Source organism: Frieseomelitta varia, unplaced genomic scaffold (assembly GCF_011392965.1).
Source record: "Frieseomelitta varia isolate USP_RPSP 00005682 unplaced genomic scaffold, Fvar_1.2 scaffold_176, whole genome shotgun sequence".
Lineage (NCBI taxonomy): Eukaryota > Metazoa > Arthropoda > Insecta > Hymenoptera > Apidae > Frieseomelitta > Frieseomelitta varia.
In genome coordinates this window covers 223,645-243,441 of record NW_025109483.1, presented here as the reverse complement: position 1 = coordinate 243,441, position 19,797 = coordinate 223,645, and the positions used below count along the sequence as shown (strand labels likewise).

The following is a 19,797-nucleotide window of genomic DNA, read 5'->3' as shown; positions in this document are numbered from 1 at the left end:
AAAAAAAAAAAAAAAAGAAAGTAATAATAATACAACGCACATGATTTTTCTCAGCGTTACGTAGACAGCGTTAATCCGCGCCGTTATAAGTTCTCGATTGAGCCACTGTTTGTCAACCGTTTGCTGTTCAAGCTGAAATACAAATGCAATTTTTGCAATGATCACATCATGTCTGGAAGCTAGCAATCTCAATTAAAGTATCAGTTTCATTTAGAAATGTCACTGCGAACCTGTGAATCCCTGTGGTGGTTGACCCGGTACTGAGTATTGTGGTCTAAAATTCCCGAAATTGGCCGCACCGGCGAACGTCGCTGGCAACTGTCCACCGGAGAAGCCCGCTGGAAACTGTTGCGCCAGTAGAGCTGCTTGACCAGACTGGGAACTGCTTCCGCCTGGCGCGGTTGCCGCCAGTCGGCTCAATATCGATCTCTCCGACATTTGAAGTCTTTGAGCTACAGGCGGAATGCGAGCTAACGTGGCTGGCAAACGGCTCACGTCAGACTTCATGTCGGACAGCAGTTCCTCCAATTGATTTAGTACCTGCAATGAAACAATAAAATATGAAAGAAAAATGATGATAGACAAACATATCGAAAAAGAGACGATTAGCTTTCATTTATGGATTATATATATTACTTTATGCAATACAGCGTTCGCTGGTTTGTTCCCAGCAAGACTTTCTTTACTAAGGTGTTGATGTGACTCTGCAAGGCACTCAACTTCGGCAAATCTTGCATTCAGGCTCATCGCAGGATGGTTCGGATCCTGCGTTAAATTCAGGTACGCTGCTCTTCTCAATTGCTCTTCTATCACTAACGCCTGTTCCAACAGTTTGAAACGCCGAGCTAGGAATTTATTTTTTATTTCCAAAAAGTTACCCTTACCAACGTCCATTTTAAATGGTTCGTTTATTATCGCGAACCTGTGAAACAATATATATTAATGGCATACATTTCTAATAAGTGTATACTTCTCTGTCTAAGAACCGTATTTTTATGGCCAAAAATGAATTTTTCCTGCAATGTTTAAATAGACAATAAATAAAGTCCGTGATGAGAATTTGGAGTTGTTCGTATAGTGGGTATAGTAACCGTTTATGTTCCACTGTATTATTGGTTTCATGATATTTGGAGGGGCTTTGGATTTGGATTTTGGATCACGGTTCTTATGAAAATTCGATGTCGGATTCAGATGAGCAGCTAAATGACGATTCAGGTATCTCAGTCAGTTTGGTGAGCTTTTTGCAGAGTCGATGTATTCTGTTTTTATACTTCTTTCGTTTAGATGGGGATAGATTTCTTCAAGAGTTTGAACAAGGGTCGGAATGTTATCGGTGTAGTTTTTTGCGATTTCCAATGGGTGTGCTGATCCGAAGGTGTCTTGGAGGAAGCTCTTGATCTGGGAATAATTTAACTGGAAATGTGAAGGATTTTTTTTATTTATTATTTCTTTTGCTGGGGCTAACATTTCCTCTAGTTTGGCGGAATCGAAAACTGGAGATTGGAGAGGAAGTGGTTTTAGTTTGGTTATTGCAATTTTTTTTTTTATGTGGATTAATTGGTGGAGGCATGAAGTCTATGTCGTTTAAGCTAACATAGTCCGGTTTGTCGTCAGCTGATGATTGTGACAGTGGTCTTTTGAAACTGAAAAGGATTGGTGGTTGCTCTGTAGGTAATTTATTCGTTGTTTGTTTAGGATTGTCGATGTTTGTCTCGGTAGTGATGGGAATCTTCTTTACCGGCAGTTTGGAGGATTGAGTTGGTTTGGAATCGTTGTATTTGTCGTATCGGTTATGTTTGAATTTTGGGTTAGCGAGCAATCTTTCGTTAAGTGACCTTCTTGTTTACACCGGAAGCAGAGAAGGCTATCGATGGAGGTGAAAATACGGTAAGATGTATCTTCAAAAGTTAGTATGAAAGTGGATGGGATTTTTCCAATGTCATCGGGGTCAATGTATACCTGTTTTATGAAACTGAGGATGTGGGTGTATTCCGGGTCGGTCATTCCTGCTTTCAGGGTTGTTATTCTGGAGCATAACTTGACGTTTCTTTTGAAAATTTTGAGTTGGGTATGACTGGGGCGACGTTTGATAGAATTACTCTTTGGACCGGAGTTAATATTGGTCTTAAGTTTAGCATATTGTTGTTGACCGTTATTGTTTTATGCAGATTTGTTAGGTGTAGCACAGTTTCTTTTTTATCAAGATATGCGTAAATTCGATTGTTTGGAGATGTACCTTATTGATTTGGGGCTGATTAGTTTTCCTATTGCAAGAGCATAGTCTTGGAGGCTTGTGTCGTCTATTGCGTGATGATAGCTTGGTCTTTTGTAGGTAATGCATCGAGTTTTACTACATGGGAGTAAGATTTAAAGGAATTGTTTGTTTCCGTTTGGTTAGAAAATTGGGAACCCCTGTACTCAGAGGTTCCCCGCAGGTTGGTGTTGGTTAGTCGGTGTATTCATTTCTGTGGTATTCTTTTATGTTGAGATACCAGATTGGCGTTTGTTTTCACTAATACTATAATAATATGGATGTGAACTCTGTGAAAGCGAGACTGTATCGGACGTCCGTACAGTACGACGGCTAAACCGAGACTGAATTCAACAACCTATTACCCTCAATCTATGAAATAATTCTGGACACAAAAATGCGGCCTTTGGACCACTGTGCATTATCAGTTTCTGTTACCTGATGTCATTCTGAATATCCTGCCAACGTCCATAACCATGCGTAACAATACCAGCCAGTAGCCAATAGTCGTGTCTCCGATGCCAGATCTCATATTCACGACCAGGTACTGCGGCTTTTTCTTCATTTAACCACAATGTGTGCAATTCAGTGAAACCACCATCGGCTATGTTGAACATGAACTTACGCTTAGGCTTTATGGTCTCAGAGTCGCAATCTTTTATGTCCTTATCTTTGCTGTCTTTCTCCTGTAATATGAAGTCAAAAATCTTGTCAATTGTGTCGAATAAATTATTCAATTATTATTGTAAGGGCAGCCGAATTAGCAAGTACCTCTCGTTTTTCAGTTTCTTCCTCGTCGTCTTTAACGATAACAACATCTTCCTCGGAATCTTGCTTCGCTTTGTTTTCGGAATTATCTAGCTTCTCGTCGTGTTTTGTTACTGATTTTTCATCTTTAACATCAGCTTTATCCTTCTCTTTGTCCAATGTCTCTGTCTCTGTATCCTTCTCTTCCTTCTTCACGTCCTCGTTTTCTTTATCTCTTTCCGCATTACTTTCTTCCTCCTCCTTTGAGTCCTTTGGTTCTTCCTTCACGTCCTTCGTATCGACGCTCTGCAAAATAATCTTTCTTTTACAAGTGATTCAAGATTTGCTTAAGTTTTCGTGATCAAATGCACGAACTTCTTTATCTTTTGGTTCCTCCTTGCATTCTTTCACTTCCGTCACGTCTGAATTCGATTTGTTGGAGTCAGTATTTGTGTTCCCGGTGGCTGCAGTTGGGATCGGAGTCGCAGCAGGACTCGGGCTAGGTGCGTTGGAAGTAGCTGGCGTTGCACTGGTACTGCTGGTTCCAGTTGCTCCGTCTCCACCACCATCCACTTTCACTGGTTCCACTGGTTTTCGAATCATCTCAGGCATCGAGTAGTATCCGTTTATGTGTTCGAATTCTTGCACCTATCAAACAAAAAGAAATTATTAAAAAAAAGAAAAAGAAAACGAAAACAAAAGACTTTACCTTTTTCCTTATCAAAGACATTACACCAATTCTTGTTAAAACATGCTGTCTGCTAAGACCTTCTCTCGGAACACCGTCAGCGAATGTTTCAGCATTATCCGCGCCTGGTTCGCACAAGTGTCGCATAAACAGGGAAACATAGGCCTTGAAATTTTTTTCCGACTTGCCTCTCAGGTCTCGTACCAGCCTAACGCGATAATACGTTTTACTATTACATTAAATTTAGAATTAAATACATTAAATACCGTGGATTTTTCAGCAGATAACTAACCATTGAGAGTTAAACGCGTCCTGTGGTGGCATACCATAACGCATGATTGCATTCAGGAATGCTTTCCTTTGTCTGGCGTTGAAACCTAATACCTGAATTGAAAAAAAAAGATTATATTAAAGTATATGTTTTTCGTAAATTTTTAAGTATAAAAAGAAAATTATACAAGCGTACTTCAATATTTCCATTAACTCTGGCTAGCAGTGGAGGAAGAGGTCGATCCTTTTCGTCTCTCCTCTCTAATCTTCGTCTGCTCCTGCGAGACAATAAATCACCGTCACCCTTTTCATCGAAGTCGTCATCTTCTTTGTCATCGTCGCTAGGAGCACTGAAGTCGCTGTTATAATCAGAAAGATTCTCCTGCCATGGTTGATCGTCCCTCGTATTCTGGTCTCCAGTCACTCCTCCATCGTTATAGTTCACTTGCTTACGTATTCGCTTACCTAAAGACGATTATTGCTTTTTAAAGATACGTATACGGAAAAGAAAATCAAGTATCTTTCCCAAGAAACACGCACCTTTTCCAAGCGTTCTGGCAATGTCTTCCTGTTGCTGTTCGTAGTGATGTCTCAGTAGTTTGATCCAGTAAGCCGGATCTGTATTTTCAGCTTCCTGTTTGATAATCTCCGTATCGGCTTCCTCTTCTGTTTCGCCTTCCTTTGTTACGTACGACGCCACTTTGAACGAACTCAAATACTCGTTGGCCCAATTTTCTTTCTGCTCAATGCCTTCCTTGCTTCTGTCTAGCAGTTCAGCCACAGCTTTATCATCATAGTGGATAGCTTCATCCTCTTTGCCTTCTTCCTCTTTGAACAACTCCTCGGTACCTAATACAAATTAACATTACAGACACGCTCTCTCTCTAATCTTAAACTCTATTGATCGTCAATCCAATATCGTTACCGAATCGCAAGATGTCGTCGAGTTCTTGTTTGCTGAAGTTGGCGCCTTTACCACCCATGCCGGGTCTCACGACCAAATGTGTCAGCATCATCTTACGTTTTGCCACTTGCGTGACTCGTTCCTCGACGGAATTGCGGGTCACGAATCTGTAGATCATGACTTTATTAGCTTGGCCAATTCTGTGCGCTCTGCTGAATGCCTGAATGTCGTTATGAGGATTCCAATCGGAATCGTAGATGATCACAGTGTCAGCGGTGGCCAGGTTTATACCCAAACCGCCGGCTCGAGTAGAAAGTAGAAAAACAAATTGTTGCGCTCCTGATAATAAAGAAATAATTTGTTAGTTTCTGTCTAATATTTAATTAGAAGAACTAGAGGGACTGTACTCACCAGGCGCGTTAAATCTGTCGATAGCTTCCTGTCTTTGAGCACCAGTGATATTACCGTCTATTCTCTCATATTTGTAACCCTCTCCTTCCAAGTAATCTTCAAGGATATCCAACATTTTTGTCATTTGAGAGAAAATTAAGACCCTGTGTCCGTCATCCCTTAGTTTCTTTAACATCTTGCTCAGTAAGACCAATTTTCCTGCTGCTTTGATCAACGCGGATGTTTCGTAGCTTCCATTTGGTGCGGTTGGTGCCTCTTGGGACGCGGCTGGGAACAAGTATGGATGATTGCAGCATTTTTTAAGGTCCATCATGATATTCAACAGCGAGACTTGTTGACCACCACCCTTCGGGTTCAACGCCTCGAAATTTCTCGTTAATATGTATTTGTAATATTTCTTTTGCATGGGCGATAATTCGACGCGAACGATGAATTCTGATTTGCTCGGCATGTTCTGTAAACAAAAATAATACGTAACAATAATTTCTAAAAAAAAAATATGTAATAAATACCTTTAGTACGTCGGCCTTTAATCTTCTCAACATGTGTGGTCCGAGTAATTCGTGCAATTTCTTCACCTGTTCTTCTTTCGAAATATCGGCAAATTCATTTTGGAACGCCGCCAGATCGTTGAATTTATCGCGGCACAGGAAATTCAAAAGATGAAACAGTTCCTCCAAGTTATTTTGCAGAGGAGTTCCAGTTAACAATAATTTGTAAGCAATATTATAAGACGCTAGTAGTCTAAAAAATTTCGATTGGTTCGACTTCAGCCTATGCGCTTCGTCTACTACTAATACGGCCCAATCTATCGATCCTAAGCACGCAGAATCAATTGAAATCAGTTCGTAACTCGTGAGGAGCACATTGAATTTAATTTGATTTGATCGGATCTTCGATGCTCGGCCACCACGTACAGCACCTTCTTCAAAAGACAATTCGTTCTCACGAATTACAATACGACTATCCTTGTCACCTGGAAACAATATAAAACATTAATTAACAATGAAAAGCTAATAAATACTGATTTCGATTGATTATTTCGTACGTACTTACCAACATAAGTAACGCAGTAAAAATCAGGTGCCCAGGTTTCAAACTCACGTTCCCAGTTAATGATAGTTGATAGAGGAACAGAAACGAGAAACGGTCCCTTGCAGTGACCTTCTTTGTACAACGAATAGAGGAAAGTGATAGTTTGAATGGTTTTTCCCAAACCCATCTCATCTGCTAAAATAGTGTCTATGCCTTGGCCCCACGAATATCTTAACCAATTCAAGCCCTAATAAAATTGTGGAGTTATAATAAAGTTCATCGTAAACAAAATATCGCGACGAAACCGAGACACGTACTTCTAACTGATAAGGATGTAATTGCATCCCAGTCTGATCCAAATACTCTGGCTGGCGTTCGTACTTTTTCTTCAGATCCGTTGTAGGCTTGTCAGGCGGAGGTGTATACCTCTTTGGTGTTCTTTCTTCGTCGTCGATGAGTTCGCGGGTCTTCGATTTCTTGCCTTTACCTGAGCATAACGTACATGTTTACGTCGCAGCTTGTAACAGCGATTGCAAAAAAGAAAAAAATAAATTAACCGACTCTTCTCACCCTTCTTGCCCTTGCGGGAGGAACTACCATCGCAACAGTTTGCAGCTCTGAGATCCAGATAATATTCGATAGCTTGTTTTAATCCGGGAATATCCTCATGTTCGTCCTCCCAAGTTGCCTGGTCGTATCCCAATTCTCTCCATTTAACAAGATACGTTGCTCTGCCATCTCTAGAAAGCCTGTGGTTAATTACACGATGCACCACAAGCCATTCTGGCCGAACTCCGTAACGATAGAATCGTTCTTCCAAGTTATATTCATCCCGATTTGTTGCACCGTCCTGTTCTTTCAAACGTTTCACACGTGAATCACTTTCGTCCAACGGCTCCTCCAACTTCGGTGGTTCATCCATATCATACTTTCGTGAATAATTTCTGAAAAATAAATACGATAAAATTTAGAAGATACATAAAAGGAAAAAGACATACAGATATTGCTGTTTCATTCAGGTATGATTAATGTTATACCTGAACATAAGAGGGTGAAAAACATCAAGCTGTAGTTCTGTAATCCAGTCACAATGCCAATAAGACATGTCTGCCCATTTCACAAAGAATTCACGCATTCTGCGTTGCTTTGGAGCAGCCTTACTCGTTGACGGCTCTTCCGAAGGTGTTTCTGGGCATTCCTTCCACCTCCATGTTAAAATCTTGGCAACTATCACGCAAAAGATCAAATACTTCGTCATATATATACACGTGATACAATTTTACCTTTTCCACGTATCGGTGGACAAGAACATCTGGGACACTTCCAGTCACCGTCAGGAATCTCCGAAAGCGGTGGATTTAAACAGTGCGTGTGGTATGCGCTAGTACAGCTATCACAGCACAGCAATTCACCACCGTCCTTGCATATTCTGCAAAACTCCATGTGCTCATCATCGTCCTCAGCGGCACCTGAAAGCGAAATTAATCATCCTGTAGAGCACAATTTGTTTTTAAACAAGCGTACACATCAGTGTGTGTTGGGAAGGATGGAAGGTTCAGGGTTATAAGGGAGCTACCTGCAATACCTTCTCCTTCGCAATGAGGACAACTCCATTTTCCTTCCGGAGTCTCTTCCAGTTCGGGTTCTAAACATACCAAGTGATAAGCTCTAGGGCATGTATCACACAAGATAATTTCTCCACCTTGTTGGCACACTTCGCAATAATCTTGATGATCAGTCTACATAAAAAAAAAAAAATACAAATATACAAAGAAACTGGCATAAAAAACGGATTTAACACATTGAATGGGGGACACCGGTAACAAATAAATCCATTAAATATGTTTATATGCTTTAATTTATCCGTTGCAGATAATATTTCAACATAATATCTATCGTATAATAAGAAATTCATCGTGGCGTTCTGGACCAAACGTGCAAAATTAAAGTGACATTCAACGTGTTAATATTAATCAAAGATAATGTAACTATACCTGAAGACCTTCCTCCCCATCTGGGAACTTCGATGTGGTCTTTGTCTTTTTCTTTTTCTTGGTCTTATTTCCGATTTTGGTCTTTGCCTTCCTGCGAACGGGCGGTTCTGCCGGTGGTTCAACACCGCTTTCCTCCGCGTTTCCTTTGTTCGTCCCGTCTACGCCAGTAGGTTCCTCCGCGTCTGCCAGCATCTGTTCGAATTCCATGTCCGAATCTCTATCGGTACCAACGCCACTACCTTCTGCTTCCTCGTCTGAACTTCCCCGTTTGCGTTTACCAAGCTTGATCTTGAGCGTCGGTACTTTGGAAGCTTTCTTCCCCTTCTTTGCCCTGGATCCTCGTGATTTCCGCTTTCTATCGCTGTCCTCGTCGTCATCTTCCTCATCTTCACCTTCCTGAACTGCGCCACTGCGATTTGCCCTCGCGTTTCTGCTGTCCTCATCCACATTCGCAGAAGATACGTCCGCGTCCGGCTGCGTGTGAGGATTTAGCTCGGAAAAATCACGCCATTTGGCAGCCACTAGCATCATAAGCTTCGACATTGGAACCTAAAAATAAATATAATGAGAAATTTATTGGTGGTGAATAAAATGTTAGAGAAATTACAAAATCATTACTTATATATTAAAGAATGTTAACTGAATCAAATCAATTACATTAAATGGAATAAAAATTTACTTTTGGATTCTCCTTTGCGAGAAGTGGCCTGACGTGTTGTTGGAACAATTTGTAAGTAGTTAAATTCTGAAAGTCTGCATCGGTATATTCAATTTGTACATCGGTCAATCCAAAAGTGTTACAGACTTCCTCGATTGTGGGCATTCCTGTCGTGGGTTCCTGGCTAGAAGGGGCTGGTGGATTGTGACTAGATGACTTTCTGGAAGAGGATTTCCTACTTTTTCTATTTCCAGCATAGTCGCTATCATCTCCAGCTACATCACCAGTTTCTCCAGCTGCTCCAAAATCACTTTCCTGCATAAACAAAATACAAATATTTAATTCACCAGTTATACTTTATTAAATATATTAGTTTAGGAATTAAGATAAAAGTAATTACATCTCCAGAATCAGATTTTTTCTTTTTCTTTTTTTTCTTCCCCTTCTTATCCTCACTACGAGCTTTCCGTTTCTTTCCTTTTTTCTTCTTTCTCTCCTCTGGTTCGTAATCATCATCTTCTTCCTACACAAAAAAAAAAGTACATTTCAAACGATGTTCAAGAGATAAATTTGTATTTAAGATACTGACTAGTCTTTGAGATTCTTCTGCATCGGATGAACCATCCACTTGTTGGTTAACATTCGAAACTTGACCTCCAGTTTCATCTATGTCATCTTCCCCTAAAAGTTCATTATATTAAAGAAATATTAAAGAAATTGCGAAGCAATAAAGCGAACGAATCAGCGCCCGTTGGAATATCGACAAATATGTAAAATCGTTCGCAGCATGAAATAAATATATAATTCTGACGTTTCTAACATTTTCCATTCATGTATGACTGGGCATGTGTTAAGCTACATTTTCACTGGCTGTATCTGTGACTTACATAAAATCAATATCTGTATTCATTACAATGTACGTTCAAAAGAATAATCAATATACACATATATTCCCCCCACCCCTCCGACCAAATTAATATCTCATGTAAATGAATATTTCACAGTCTGTCGGCAGAATGTGCGTGCATCCTTCTTCTTCTTACTCTACCAATCCTTTGAAAACTGACTCTTACGCAATCCTACCTGCACATGTTCAAAAAGCAATCTTACAATATCTCGCAAATACATATAAATGTTTCGGGCCGAACCGTCGGAGGAATTATTTTCCATCGCAGCGCCGCGACGACACGGCACCGACAGACACTTTGCCATTCAGTTTCCCCGGAAACCGAGAGAGAACGATCCTCACGACTTCGGATTCTCCTCGGAAAATATATGTTTTTTTCCAATAAAATTTTAGCGCGCGAGACGCTCTAAAAAAAGTGGCGAAGAAGAGACCCGTAGGAGATCGCAAATTGCAATCGGAGAAGTCGTTCGAACCTCGAAACAGCGAAACGACAGACGGACTGATAATTGCCAAATCGATAGCAACGTTTTACAACAAACCGATCTTTCTTTTTTTCCTTTTTTCCTCTTCATTCCTCCGGTACGACGAAATTAACGCAAACGGGCGGCTTCTGCGTGGAAAGACGAGTTTGCGCGCACGCGATCGACTCCCGTTTCAAAAATTGAACGAGCGAGGACCGGGGGGAGGGGGCGTCGAAACGTAGAAATTACATTCGACTAATCTGCGCTCGACGAATGCTTTGTGTATGAGAGTGTGCATGAGATCCGCCATTTTCTTCGAAAGGGCTCACCGCGTTGGATATCTACGCCTCGTATTTGTAATATCGCCGCGAATTTTTGTCCTGCCCGCTCGCCGATCGTTCAGAGGGATCTGTGAAGGAACTTTCAACGGCAATGCACAGCCGAAATCCTTTATACATTTCGAGAATGAACGAGAAGTTCTCAGCGAGAAGCTCGCACCGGTTGCTTATATATGTATCTACGGCGAACGGTGTGTGTGCACGCAACGCACACGCTTGTGCCAGATGGTCGGAAAGACCGAAGCCTGGTATCGCGAAATCATTCGAAGACTCTGCTAGAAATTGGAAGTTAAGAAATCTCCGTTTCCGACTTGTCTGCAGGAAATTGAATCTTTTGAGAAATCTCAAGCATTTCCGATATTGTTGAAAAAGATACGCACGACCAACGACCTTGTCATTCCGCCGTTTCAACCGAATCAACCGATCGCGCTGCAAAGTCTCATTAGAAAATAGCTTGAGCCTTTCAGCTCCTTTTTTTCTTTTTGTTTTTTGCGTTGCAGAATGACGAACGAAGCACGTTTCGTTCGCGCGCACGTAACGAGCTTAATTATACAACTTAGACCTAGAGAAACTTAACTGATGAGCGATTACCAGGCGTTAATTATATAAGGATCGCGACGAAATGTTTCGAGGATATTGTGCGAACGAAACTTGGGGCTGACGGTCGAAAATCGTTCGAACGTGCGGAATTAACGCGTAGAGTCGTAGTCACGCGCGATTCGAAATCTCGTTGCAAAACGCTCAAATTGAATTACGCCGACGAAATCTCGCTCAGACTACGGTTCACGATCGCGGAATCGTCCACCGTAGTCGTCGACCATCTGAAACGAACAGAAGTCGGTTAAAACTATATGTCCTCTCTTCGACAGTATCGGATGTAAACAATAACCTATATCCCCGTATCAGTTGCATTCGACTGAACTTACTGTATAAATGTCCACAAAATAAACACAAACTATGTATTAAATCGTCGTATCGGAGTATCGTTGAGTACTCGCGGAGAATGATCGACAATTATCGTCGATGATCTTCGGTTGGTTAATTAAGGTTAGCTTCTGGTTCGCGCGGCGAAGCGGGAGACTCGCTGTCGAATCGGAAGATTTCAGTCAGAGCTGGTCGTTTCCTTCTAGTTCGACGCTTGAATCTGGACCGATCCGGGAAATTGCAGGAAATAGAACACGAGATTCGGGATCAGAAGGTTGCGTGCAGAAAATTCCGTAAAAGGATCATCCTTCCGCCAATTAACATGGCAGCCATCGTGCTGCGCGAAAAGCGCGCGTCCTGCGTACTCGGGGACGTAGTACGACTCGCCGGACAGCGTACGCGACCGAGTCGAGTGTCCCTTTCTCGCACTTACCCGCGTAGCTCTCGTCCACCTCCTCGTCGGATGCCATATCCTCCGGTATCCTCCTGACGAACTACCAGACGCCCGAGAGAAACGCACACGCACACGATCGCGAGATCGATCCGAGAGCTCGCTCGCCGACCGATAGAGACGCTCACCGTTGGCAAACGGTACGAAAATACGACATGAAAAAGGCTCGGGGGCTTGATGATTGCGGCGCGTTGTCGGTTTACAAGCGTGCCGTCACCTCGTCTCGTACGTGCACCGATGTGCACCTACTGCTCTACGCTTCTTCTTTCACGCGATTCGTCAGTTCTCCTCGTTCCTCCCCCACCGAACTCTCTCCGCCATCCGTTTGCACTCCCCTCACGAAGAGTTGCCTGTGGCTTCCTCTCTTTGCCCCTCGACGCTCTGTTACACGCGCTGTACCGTAGCTGAATGTACGAATACATCGAATCGCCTGCCCCGCGAGTCCACGGTGTTGCATTTATTTCTTTTTACCCCTCTCCTCCGTCTCTCTCCTCCTCACCGTTGTTCAACCACCAATCCTTCCCCTATCTCCGTCGATTCCGCGGAATATACTTTTTTAGCTTTTAGAAAAAGATTTTTCAATAGCAATGCATTCGCACATACAAGGTGTGTACATGTGTGGCCGGGGTCGCTCACTACCACCGGCCCCCCTGCTCATTTTTTTCTCTTTCTTTTTTTCCCCATTCGTTACATTTTCAATCGCTTCTTTCCTTTTTTTTTTTAAATTTTATCGATTCGGATAAAATGCATGCACGCGTCTATTCTCATTTTGTTTAAAAAGTATACGCATATGTATATATATGTATATATATATATATGCTCATTTAGGAAAAATATCTTTTGACGATGATTAGTTCTTTGAAATTCTATAATTTTTAGTTCAGCGTATATTGTACGGTATCGCGAATTGCGATAGTATGCGTGTACGGATTTCGTAGTATGATTAATGGCCGGACAGTTACAAACGCGTACTATTATACAAATATATATGATATATACAAATACATGTACATGTATATACATACTCGTGTATCGACCTTTTTGATGGAAACAAGATAACCGAATAATGGCAGTCGATGCTATTTTTTTTCTTTTCTTTCTCTTTTTTCTCACTTGGTTTTGATTTAAAAAAAAATATATATATATATATGTATATGTATGATTCGCCATTGAATTTCTACGATCAAATTATTCGTTAATATCAGTACGCAAAGTGATAATAGCGATCAGCACGCTGCGAGAAAACTTGAATTAGGAAATTGGTTATTATCGTTCGCTATCGTAATACATACAGAAATAAATTGTATCCATGCGATGCATGTATGTTACGAACCAAGATATGTATCCCAACGATTTTTCATCCAATTTCATCGAATTTTCCATACCTACGACCAAAAAAGAAAAATGTATATAGCTCAAACCAATTTTATTTATTCAATCTATTTTCATAGTACATTTTATTAGATAAAATGTACAAGATTACTTTCAACGAGAAAAATACACATACACACGTACGTTTGATTTACATCAATAAAAGTTAAAATGTGTAATGAATTTTGTTGATAACATTGTGGTTGATAATGAAGAAAAGTTTGAAAATTAAAAGGGAAAATTTCAGAGAGAAAGAATGCAAATATGGCGCAATCTAGAAACCTTTTGCATCTACTCATTTGAAATACTCTAAATCTCTCAATTGCTTTGTACGAAATCAATCTCTTACAACTATAATTTTTTAGCTGCAGGAATTACTGAATGAAATATTGTCAAAACTTTTTTTTAACGGTATTAACGGTTTATCATTTCCAAATTGCAAATTGCAGGAATTCCGTGTATAATAACACATTGCTGTATATGTTTACATCTTTTTATTCATAAGTGCTAGAAATACCAATCATATATACCAGAAGAGAAATGTTCTACTGAGCAGATATACGTGTCGTCGAATAATATGAATGAAAATTTTATTTATATGTTTTTTCGTACGTAACAATCTATTTACAGATGATGAAATACATACACATCATAAAGGCCTTTGTATACAAAACAAAGATGTCAGAAAAAGCGTTTACTCTTACATACAATAGTCTCATAATTTCTTCTTTCTAAGAGTTACTACATTATCTATAATACTAATTTTCAAAGAACAAACGTGTTTTATATATATCACTTAAGAAATTGCAATTTACAAAAAGATATATAATAATTCGTTCTTAGGAATGGATAGAAGCAATGCAATACTATATGGAATGAATTAGTACCATTGAATTTCAACAATAATCAACAACCATTAAAACTCACAGAGTTATAGTACACATTTGGAATATTTAAATTCAAGCATTTGAAATTTGCTACGACTGCTGTCTCTCTTTCAGTGAATTGAATAACGATCAAATTTTCAAGTTTATGCGACTCGAACGAAATTTCGTCTATCTTCATTTATATGTTAATGAAATCTAATTCTCTCTCGTTGAAAATATTTCAATCTAGAATATATATGGTACATCTCTATGCGTAACTAGACACATATCTGTCTGTGAACAAGGAAATAGACAGTCACCAAAACAGTTCCTTCTCGATAAAATACAAATTACTTTGCATTCTGACGAGTGTTGTCTACGCAGTTGTTGACACAAATCGAGATAGATTTGCAAAGATAAAAAGTTATATGCGACGCTATCGTATAATCATATATTAAGATGGAACATTTAACTCGCTCAACCGTAGTCGACGCTCAGAGCACTGAGCCCTTTCTTCTTTATAGCCTCTGCCACAGCTCTTTCAAGAAAGTTCTCCTGCTGATCGCTCTCATCTATCTTATCCAAATCCCAGTCGAACCTGTTGTAATCCTCTTCGCCTTTGGAGTCATTCAATCTCAATGAACTCGCAGACGTTGTGGCTATGGAATTCTCAAAACTTTCGCTGTTCTGCGTGCGATTAGAGGGATAGGAACACTGCACGTCAGTGTACTCACTATTGGTCCAATAGCCCGGAGCTTTGTCACTGTAAAAAGCATTCGATTGAGAAACAAGCCCAGCGGACTGTACTAAGCCGTGATTGCGAATCGCCATTAAAACTGCTGTGTCCTCCATGTCATTGCCCCTGAACAACTGAAATCTGGACTCTTCCAAGGAATAGCTGGACGATGTTACCATGATGTAGTTTTCCAACACTTTGTTGATGGTATTGTCCACGTATCCCTTGGCCACCTGACAAGCCTGCCACCTCTTCAATTTTTCTCTAGCTTGTCTCTCCGCGTCGTCAAACTCTACGTTCTCTGTTTCTTGTACTGTCTCCTCCTTCCCAACTGAATTCTTCTCCTACGAAATGAACGCATAAACAGTACATTTTGAAAAACCAAAGGACTACGTTTTGCTAATTTCCCTTCAGATGGATAAAACGTACAATTAACATACATTCATACATACATACATACATACATACATACATACATACATACATACATACATACATACATATATATATATATATATATATATATATACACACACATATATATACTCAGAATTAAAATGAATTATTACGAATATACTCAATAGTTACCGTGTCCCAAATCGTTTCGCTGATTTTCAGCCGCGTGCACTGCCGTTTCGGAGGTGCTGGCCTTTCGTGATCGTCGGTATCCGACTCTTCGATGTCGGTCGCCATTTTCTCTATTTTACGCAGAACTGTGTCCGTCTTCTCGACTCCGAGCCTCAGCTGGATAACTCCAACAACGGTACTAGTAAACGATCGTCAGACAGCGAGCGGCCTGGCCGACGTTGCAAACATCCGCACCACTTCCATCGATGTCCCTTGACATCGTTCCCTTGGCACGGCGATCAATCTCCACTCGCGCGTGTTCGATCAATTCGAAATCGTCCCGGCGCGGTCACTGATCGCACGCTGATCCTCGCGACGCAGGTATCCTCGTTGCGTAAACACCAAGAAACGATTGCGAGCAAATTAGTCGGGAACCCGTGGAGGAACGAGTGCCACACATAATCAAACGGAGCGAGGATCGTTTTGACAGCTTCAAAATGGCTACTTTGTCATTGGAGTCGGTGTGAAATTCGCGGAGGTGAACATTCAAACGTCGTTTACCCGGGGTGAAAGATTGGCAAGAGCGAGACAGTTTCCGAGAATGTCACGAGCGAAGTCGTGAAGCGAGGCACGCCCGGTGGCAATTTAAACTGAGGTTGATCTGCCTGCGGACGGTGTTTTGACTGCGGCACTACTTTTTCAAAATGGCGTAGAACATGTGTTCGCAGTGCTCGAAGGGACTTTGACGTCTAGCTCTGTCAAGCGTGCCATTTACCAATTAGCCCGAGGTGATTCCGTTTTGACATTTTCGTTGTAGCGCGTCGTTTGACATGGCAATTTGCGGAGAGTATATTCGCAGCCAGTTCCCCACGATAGACGACGACCTGTACCAGTATGTGGAAGGTATGTTTCCGAGAACTAACCTAAAAGTTGCCGAAACATTTGTTATTTCATCTGCAAATGACACGCGTGTTTCGATATAACGTGAATATTCGTGTCTGTAAAGGTATCCTGGACAGCTCGAAGGATGATTTCGAAGACGGTGACGAGGTCTACGAAGCAATTGGACAGGTGCTACACGAGGTCGCGGAGAAACCAGAGAATGAGGTTAGGTCTGTAAACGTGTTCACATTTGTCACTTTTCATAGTACTGTCAATTAGCTTTCTATCAACAGCCCGGCTTTTCAACCTGCGGGATCAATTTCGATTTGTGATTCTTTTTGATATTATCGCGTTCTATCGTAACTGTTTGTTTAGCTTTCCAATTTTAAATTTTTCTGCACAGGCAAATATGCGTGAAACTGCTGGAGATGTTAAAGGGCAATTCAAACGATGGAAATGTTGAAAGGAGAAAAAACGGTGTAAACAAGGTACTGAATGCCCCTGTACACTTGGGTACTATGGCTGCTACTTTGGAGGCTCAAGTCGAGCAAATAAAGAGCATATGGGTTACCACGAGGGACGATGCTATGGTAAGAATTAATTCTTGGACTTAATGATGAGAATTAATTCTTATATTTGAATAGATATTATTACCAATTTAAATCAATATTTGGATATCATTCCGATTGAAAAATGATTCTTCCATAGAAAGTAGATGCCAAGAAGTTGGAGAAGGCAGAGGCAAAATTGCAACAGAAGCAAGAAAAGAGAAGTAACAATGAATTAAGTGGACGAATTAACGCCATCACCCAAGGTATAGAATCTGCCAGTGCAAGTCAAATGACGAGTAAAAAGGACAGTAGAATGGAAACGAAAGGCAGTGTAAATAAAGCTCAGGACATTAGGATAGAAAACTTTGATATAGCATATGGAGATAGAATACTATTGCAAGGAGCTGATTTGACGCTTGCATTCGGTAGACGTTATGGCCTTATTGGTAGAAACGGACTTGGTAAAACTACGTTGTTAAGAATGATATCTAGGTACTAAAATACGTACTAACCCATAACAATTCTTTATTCTACTTGTTTTGTTTAATTCATTAAACGTCATTTTATTCGTTTCAGCAAACAATTAAGAATACCATCCCACATAAGAGTTTTACATGTAGAACAAGAAGTTGCTGGAGATGATACCTCTGCCCTAGAATCTGTATTGGAGTGTGATCAAGAGAGGAGTATATTGCTTAGTAAGGAAGCAGAATTGCAAGCGGCGATCGAGAAGGACGGTGGTAAAACAGGAGATGCATTAGGCGAAGAATTAGCTAGAGTATATGAGGCAATGCAGTTAGCTGAAGTAGATAAAGCACCTGCCAGAGCCAGTGCAATTTTATCAGGACTCGGATTTTCCGTCGAAAGACAATCATGGCCAACGAAAGCATTCTCTGGTGGTTGGAGAATGAGATTGGCACTTGCTAGAGCGCTATTCTCTAGACCTGACCTTTTATTGCTTGATGAACCTACGAACATGCTTGATATCAAAGCCATACTTTGGTTGGAGAAATATTTACAGTCTTGGCCAACTACATTACTCGTGGTTTCTCACGATAGGAATTTCTTAGACACGGTAAAAACTCTATTGCACTTTGTATTATTATTCGTACAGTGTAGATCGGTAAATTTAATCTTATGATATACTTAATGATAGGTTCCTACCGACATATTATATTTGCGTGGACAAAAAATTGAAGCTTATCGTGGCAATTACGAACAGTTTGCAAAAACTAAGGGAGAACGTGAAAGAAATCAACAAAGAGAATACGAAGCTCAGCAAGCTAAAAGAGCACACGTACAAGAATTCATCGATCGATTCCGGTATAATGCCAATCGTGCTTCTAGTGTACAGAGTAAAATTAAGATGCTAGAGAAATTGTAAGTTCAACAAGTCCAGTATGAACAAAATTTCACGAGGTCTATTACTTATTACAGATTTTATTATTTTTAACAGACCAGAGCTTAAACCAATGGAGAAGGAGGGGGAAGTGACTCTTCGTTTTCCAGATGTTGAACCGTTAAGTCCTCCAATATTGCAACTTAATGAAGTTTCCTTTAGTTATACTGGAGGGTCTGATAATTCGTGTATATTTAGTTCTGTGAACCTGACTGCTAGCTTACAATCTCGTATATGTATTGTGGGAGAAAATGGTGCCGGCAAAACTACGCTTTTGAAAATTATAACAGGTGCACTAAGTCCAACACGAGGCACGGTCCATGTCCATAGAAATTTGAAATTTGGATATTTTAGTCAGCATCACGTGGACCAACTTGATATGCGTGTATGTCCGGTTGAATTATTGCAAAATCATTTTCCAGGTATGAAATAGTCTATAACCTATATATAAATGTCATTGATATTGAATTGATTTTGTAATTTTTGTGTTTGATTGTATCAGGTAAACCAGTCGAGGAGTATAGAAGAATGCTTGGAAGTTTTGGAATAAGCGGTAACTTAGCCCTGCAGACTATCAACTCTTTGTCTGGGGGACAAAAATCTAGAGTAGCATTTGCGTTAATGTGCGCAGCAATGCCAAACTTTTTGGTACTCGACGAACCTACGAATCATCTAGACATCGAATCCATTGAAGCTTTAGGCAAAGCATTAAATACCTGTCAAGTAAAAAATCGTTCTTAGTTTATTCGCGTTTTATTTTAATTTACATTGTGGAAATTCTACTTTGTATAATCTTTCAGGCAGGCGTTATATTAGTTTCACACGACGAAAGATTAATTCGCATGGTGTGCACTGAACTTTGGGTATGCGCAGAAGGATCTGTTCGTTGCATTGAAGGAGGTTTTGACGAATATCGTAGGATTATTGAAAAGGAACTCGAAGTATAAAAATCGCTTTAATTTAATTGTATTATCATTTTCTGCATTGTCCCTAGTTAAGTTACCGATGTGAAAATTTCGATTAATTCAAACAAAACGAACGTTTTTTCTTATACCGGGACAATGGACATTTTTTAATTTATTTATCGATGATACGTGGATATTATATTGTCTGTTTTAAATGAAATCGTGATTATTACAGAATCATTGTTTATATTATATATACATGAAATTTGCAAAATAGACTGAGTCTTCGACTTATAACAATGTAGAATTAGGAAAGTTTCACATCGTTTAACTGCCAGCTACAATAAGCTATATCTAAAGAAATTCTGATATTTAATATTGTACATTAGTTAATAATAAAAAGTCGTTGTTATAAATAAAAGCATATAAGATTTTGTCCTTATAAAACCATTCAGAACATTATATTGACGAACATTGTATT

The 19,797-nt window shown here is 40.2% G+C and overlaps 3 protein-coding genes across 8 annotated transcripts; 1 reads left to right on the top strand and 2 right to left on the bottom strand.

The window, feature by feature from the left end:
- Positions 1-60: 60 nt before the first annotated feature.
- LOC122538727 (chromodomain-helicase-DNA-binding protein Mi-2 homolog) lies at positions 61-12,321 on the bottom strand. Of its 5 annotated transcripts, none has more exons than XM_043673034.1 (24): positions 12,022-12,321; positions 9,548-9,639; positions 9,359-9,481; positions 8,980-9,273; positions 8,301-8,849; positions 7,883-8,045; positions 7,590-7,775; positions 7,344-7,533; positions 6,868-7,250; positions 6,624-6,793; positions 6,328-6,553; positions 5,784-6,247; positions 5,272-5,725; positions 4,882-5,199; positions 4,497-4,805; positions 4,153-4,421; positions 3,979-4,070; positions 3,708-3,894; positions 3,374-3,646; positions 3,023-3,304; positions 2,690-2,937; positions 637-922; positions 231-540; positions 61-132 (listed from the first exon to the last, which is right to left on the bottom strand). In XM_043673034.1, exons 1-24 carry the CDS (start codon positions 12,056-12,058, stop codon positions 128-130), a joined length of 5,910 nt encoding a protein of 1,969 aa, XP_043528969.1. In that variant the 5' UTR covers positions 12,059-12,321; the 3' UTR covers positions 61-127. The 5 variants fall into 5 exon arrangements, with proteins under 5 accessions (XP_043528969.1, XP_043528971.1, XP_043528970.1 ...); XM_043673036.1 differs by having other exon boundaries at positions 7,892-8,045; XM_043673035.1 differs by having other exon boundaries at positions 6,877-7,250; positions 12,022-12,320.
- A 1,127-nt stretch (positions 12,322-13,448) lies between these two features.
- LOC122538747 lies at positions 13,449-15,836 on the bottom strand. Its single transcript, XM_043673081.1, has 2 exons — positions 15,601-15,836; positions 13,449-15,356 (listed from the first exon to the last, which is right to left on the bottom strand). The coding sequence occupies exons 1-2, from the start codon at positions 15,703-15,705 to the stop codon at positions 14,754-14,756; spliced, it is 708 nt and encodes a 235-aa protein (XP_043529016.1). The 5' UTR covers positions 15,706-15,836; the 3' UTR covers positions 13,449-14,753.
- Positions 15,837-16,288: 452 nt separating this feature from the next.
- LOC122538739 (ATP-binding cassette sub-family F member 3) lies at positions 16,289-19,740 on the top strand. 2 transcript variants are annotated; one of them, XM_043673060.1, is made up of 9 exons: positions 16,289-16,482; positions 16,586-16,686; positions 16,865-17,051; positions 17,170-17,504; positions 17,589-18,087; positions 18,169-18,392; positions 18,469-18,833; positions 18,914-19,134; positions 19,212-19,740. In XM_043673060.1, exons 1-9 carry the CDS (start codon positions 16,474-16,476, stop codon positions 19,356-19,358), a joined length of 2,088 nt encoding a protein of 695 aa, XP_043528995.1. In that variant the 5' UTR covers positions 16,289-16,473; the 3' UTR covers positions 19,359-19,740. The 2 variants fall into 2 exon arrangements, with proteins under 2 accessions (XP_043528995.1, XP_043528994.1); XM_043673059.1 differs by having other exon boundaries at positions 16,586-16,691.
- The last annotated feature ends 57 nt before the right edge of the window (positions 19,741-19,797 follow it).

Coding starts and splice junctions, on each gene's coding strand:
- LOC122538739 (XM_043673059.1), top strand. CDS start 16,410: ATGGCAATTTGCGGAGAGTATATTCGCAGCCAGTTCCCCACGATAGAC. Junction 18,393..18,468: donor ATTAAGATGCTAGAGAAATT/GTAAGTTCAACA, acceptor TATTTTTAACAG/ACCAGAGCTTAAACCAATGG. Junction 19,135..19,211: donor AAGCATTAAATACCTGTCAA/GTAAAAAATCGT, acceptor ATAATCTTTCAG/GCAGGCGTTATATTAGTTTC.
- LOC122538747 (XM_043673081.1), bottom strand. CDS start 15,705: ATGGCGACCGACATCGAAGAGTCGGATACCGACGATCACGAAAGGCCA. Junction 15,357..15,600: donor GCGAAACGATTTGGGACACG/GTAACTATTGAG, acceptor TTCATTTCGTAG/GAGAAGAATTCAGTTGGGAA.
- LOC122538727 (XM_043673034.1), bottom strand. CDS start 12,058: ATGGCATCCGACGAGGAGGTGGACGAGAGCTACGCGG. Junction 9,482..9,547: donor CAGAAGAATCTCAAAGACTA/GTCAGTATCTTA, acceptor TTTTTTGTGTAG/GAAGAAGATGATGATTACGA. Junction 541..636: donor CGAACGCTGTATTGCATAAA/GTAATATATATA, acceptor GTTTCATTGCAG/GTACTAAATCAATTGGAGGA.